This window comes from Talpa europaea (genome assembly GCF_964194135.1).
Source record: "Talpa europaea genome assembly, chromosome: 1".
Taxonomy (NCBI): domain Eukaryota; kingdom Metazoa; phylum Chordata; class Mammalia; order Eulipotyphla; family Talpidae; genus Talpa; species Talpa europaea.
The window spans coordinates 39,635,387-39,639,594 of NC_140073.1; the positions used below are offsets into that span (position 1 = coordinate 39,635,387).

At 46.0% G+C, this 4,208-nt stretch overlaps 1 protein-coding gene across 1 annotated transcript; it reads right to left on the bottom strand.

The window, feature by feature from the left end:
• Positions 1 to 288: 288 nt before the first annotated feature.
• Positions 289 to 2,904, bottom strand: RPS13 (ribosomal protein S13; the record flags this gene model as incomplete). The annotated part of the gene is made up of 6 exons (XM_084232342.1): positions 289 to 363; positions 969 to 1,069; positions 1,426 to 1,595; positions 2,454 to 2,532; positions 2,687 to 2,735; positions 2,882 to 2,904. The coding sequence occupies 6 exons, from the start codon at positions 2,902 to 2,904 to the stop codon at positions 330 to 332; spliced, it is 456 nt and encodes a 151-aa protein (XP_084088468.1). The 3' UTR covers positions 289 to 329.
• Positions 2,905 to 4,208: the final 1,304 nt, after the last annotated feature.

The following is a 4,208-nucleotide window of genomic DNA, read 5'->3' on the forward strand; positions in this document are numbered from 1 at the left end:
TTGATTGTGGCTAACAGCTATCACAATTGCCTCAGCATGCAACATCAAATTTATCAATACTTAAAAAACGTTTTTACGATGACATCACTGTAAGTCACTATTCTTTGTGACTTCCAGCACCGCCCCGCTCCAGCATTATTCATGAAGTTATAAAATACTCAAAAACTTGTCAGGCAGTGAAGGAATGGAATAGATGAAAGCTATCTTACTAGTCCCTGTGGAACCACACTGATTCTGCTAAAACACTCCCCCATCAAAAAAACACACATGGTAACACAAAATATGCTTTTAGTTATTAAACAATGATTTTATTGCTTGAATACACAAATTTATGCAACAAGGGCAGAGGCTGTGGATGACTCGCTGAAACGGAAAAAAAAAAGGGTGGGGGAGGAGGGAAGAAAGCTGGATTAATACAGGCCCCATTCATATTTATTCACTCTCCCAGCTAATGAAGCTACTTCCAAACAGCCCAAACAAACCCCAAATATGTAACATGCACTAAACTGCTGAGCTACGGACTTGTTTCACTGTGCTCAAGCACAATGAAGATGCTAACTCAGACATCCAAGCAAGAACTAGCCAACATAAGGAAAAACCTTTCTGCTGGAAACTGCGAATGTCTGGAAATCAATCATTAAGTGAGCAATCTACACAAAAATTAAGACATCAACACCTGGTAGCAGAGCTAAGAACTGAAACTTTACCCACTAGCTAAAAGTGAGTCAAGAAACTTATTCATGTTCTAGATCAGGGGTCTGTAAACTATAGTCTTCTCTGCTTATCTTTGTAGGAACATAGTCAAGCCTGTTTTTGTATCATCTATAGCTGCTTCTGCCACAATGGCAGAATTCAAAAAGTAGCTGACCACAGACCCACAAGGTATAATACATTTACTATCAGTAATTTCACTTTAATTCTGTATTGACTACCTAATTCCTGCTGTTGTTAACAAGAGTGATACTTACTATTTCCAATTGGGAGGGAGGACCCGTTTGGTCTTGTAATAGCGAGCCAACCGGTGAATACGACTCTCAATCAGAATGAGACGGAATTTAGCATCCTTATCCTAAAAATAAAAATAGATTTCAAGAAAACCACTCAAAACAATGAGACATTGTTTGAACAAGGGAAGATACAGATATCACGCACTTTCCCTAGTCAAGTTACCCAATGCCTTGAATTAGAATCATAGATTACATTAAGTCCTCAAGAGAATTTAAGGTTACACCTCAACATTTTCAACCAACCAAACATAATGTATTATCCAAGGGAGTCAACACCTGCCCACCCCCATCTCTTTTGGTAGAATTTTCATTTCAAAGCAACTGGAGTATTAATTGGCTTGTGTCATAAGCCGCCTCAGATAATTCAAATCTGCTACCCATTTCATTGAAATAAGTTAGTACAATTATATGTTCTTACCTTCCTGTTCCTCTCAAGATGCTTCCGAACAGCAACAGCTTTCTTAATTAAATGATACAGATCCTCAGGAAGATCAGGAGCAAGTCCCTTGGACTTAAGAATTCTCAAGATTTTATTGCCTGTCACAAAACGCACTTGTGCAACGCCATGTGAGTCTCTCAGGATCACACCTGTAAGGACAATCATGTATTACAGACTCCTACACCAAACACACAAACTGGAGGTATGTGAGGCAAATGCTCTGAGGTCAAATCACTTTCCAAGTTTTACATCTGTAAAATAGGTCTTAGTTTCAAACAGGAGAGAAACCTAAGAATGCATGTAAAGCTCAGACACCCAAAGAACCAGCTTTCATTCAGACCCAGAACTTCTATCACTCTTCTAAAAACCACCTTTCTCTTTAACGTCAAAACTGCACCCACTACTAGACAGGTCTATGATGTAGTTTCTATTCAGTATTTCCTCCGTTAGACCATAAGCTCCAGAAGGGCAGATGTTACCCTTTTTGTGACTACTGTATTTTCAGGGCCAGGAACTACACAGCAGGCAAGCTTTTGCTGAATGAAGTCCATCAAATAAAGTCACACACAGCTGAGGTTCCAGCCACATCTGAAATAAAGTGTAACCAGCGTGCTGGCTAGCCAATCCTCACTCCTTCACTGAAGAGCTGTGACTTAGGGCTAGTTGTGCAGCGGCCTTAGTTTCCTCAACCCTAAAAAGGGAGCAAATACTAGCATTTACTTCAAAGTACTGCTGTCAAAATTCAACCACAATCACTATATATAAAGTACTGTGATCCACGCACCTAGGAGAGTGCTTATCCCATACGTGTTAAGCTGTATCCAGATTTTAATAAATCTATCGTCTTCCAAGAAAGAACTTGAAATTTCAACAGGCCTCGGTCCTCAACAGTAAGTTCAGTAAACAGTGAAAAAATCCTCAAGGCTCGTTATGGGGCCTGTATACCCCCAGAGTCTCTTTCAGCACGTTACACGCGGGCAGGCGGAAGGGACACTTCCCACACTCACCGATCTGTGAGGGAGTCAGGCCCTTCTTGGCCAGCTTGTAGATCTGCTCCTTCACGTCGTCAGAAGTCAATTTCAGCCACTGTTCATGCAAAAGCAAGCGGCCTTAGGGCGAGGACCGGGACCGGGCGGAAGCACGGCGATCCCCTCCACCCTTAAGGCCCCACCCGGGCGCCGCTCTTCCCGAGCGACGACCAGCACCCCCTCCTTATCCCCGGTGCCCGCAAGCTACTCACGGTGGGGACGCTGCGGCGATAGGGCAGAGCCGACTGGGACAGGCCCTTCCTGGGGAGAGAAGCAGTTGCGGAGTGAGGGGACGGTCCGTGCCTCAGCCCAGATCTCTATCCCCCCGACCCGCTCCCGACACGCCCTCCGTTCCCTCCCTACCGCCACGGCCCAGCCCCGCAACCCGCTCGGGAACCCCAACGCACCCGGGAGCATGCATGCGACCCATGATGGCGGCGGGCAGGCGGCGAAAGAGGGAACGAGTGTGGGGACGCCGGAGGAAGCCACCCGGCACGCAGGAAGTGACCTCACACGTCCCGCCCTCCGTAGGGGGCGGAGCTACGCTACGTAGCCCCCGGGGCCCGCGAGACTACATATCCCGAAATGCATCCTAACGTCAGTAAGAGTCGCAAGCAGCAGGACTACATGTCCCGGCATGCATCGACGCCGCAGCACGTCAAGGCCCGGGCGGGAAATTGAGTCCGCGTCTAGCCCCGGCCGAGCGGGTTCGGTAAGTGCGGGTTGGAATCTCTGACAGGAATTCGACCTTATACGAATGTCCATACACCATCTGTGGGTCACCTCCCTGGCCAGGATTGAACTCAGGCCATAGAGTGCTGAGACTTAACCCCTAGGTCACCAGGGAGGCCCTGATAATGATTTATCATCATTGGCTAACGTCTCTGGTCTGCATGTGCAATAGACACCTCAAACTAACATGGTGCCAATTCCCTTCCCCTCCCCTACTCCAGACCCCTTAATTTCATTTAAACAATCCCATTTGTTCAAACCACAAACCGTGGAATCTTGACTTTTCCTTTTTGTCTTATTCCTATTGGAATTGTCTCAGCTCTACCACAAAAACACATAAATACACTCACTTCTCTCCATTTCTGCTATCCCTAGTCTAAGTATCCAATCTAAGCCACTATCAACTCTCATCAGGGCAACTCAGTGGTATCCCAACTTTTACTCATGTCCTCACCCCAAACATGTAACTCATTTGTTATCGGGCAGCCCCGATATTGAACGGGTTGCCTGGCTAGCTTTAGGACATCCTTTTCCCCCTAACACATTCTCCACCTGGCAACCAGCAAATCAGGTAGTTGCCATTTTTAAGTGTATTACTCCTTCCTATACTTTCTCCCTGCATTTAGAATAAGGCAAGCCATACATCTGACCTCATGCGCCACCATGCCCCTCTCCCCCTCCTCCCAGTTCTAAGCACTTGAGGCAAGTTTATTCCTTTCTGACCTGACCCTTCAAGGTTAACAAGCATTGTCCTCTCCTCTTGTTGCCCCTAACTGAAGTACTCTTTCCCCCCAAGACTGTCTTAGGCCTGGCTGTCAGATCTCTGTATCATCAAAGCAGAGGAAGTAGAGCAAGGGCTTCTAAAATAGTCCTACCTCTCAACACAATATCCTATTATCTTAATAGCACATGAATCCTTATTGTTCTCTAGTTGTTTGTCTGGCCGCCACCAAAATTGGAACTGAGAGTACAAGTCAACTGCTTATTCCTTTTTCCCTCCAA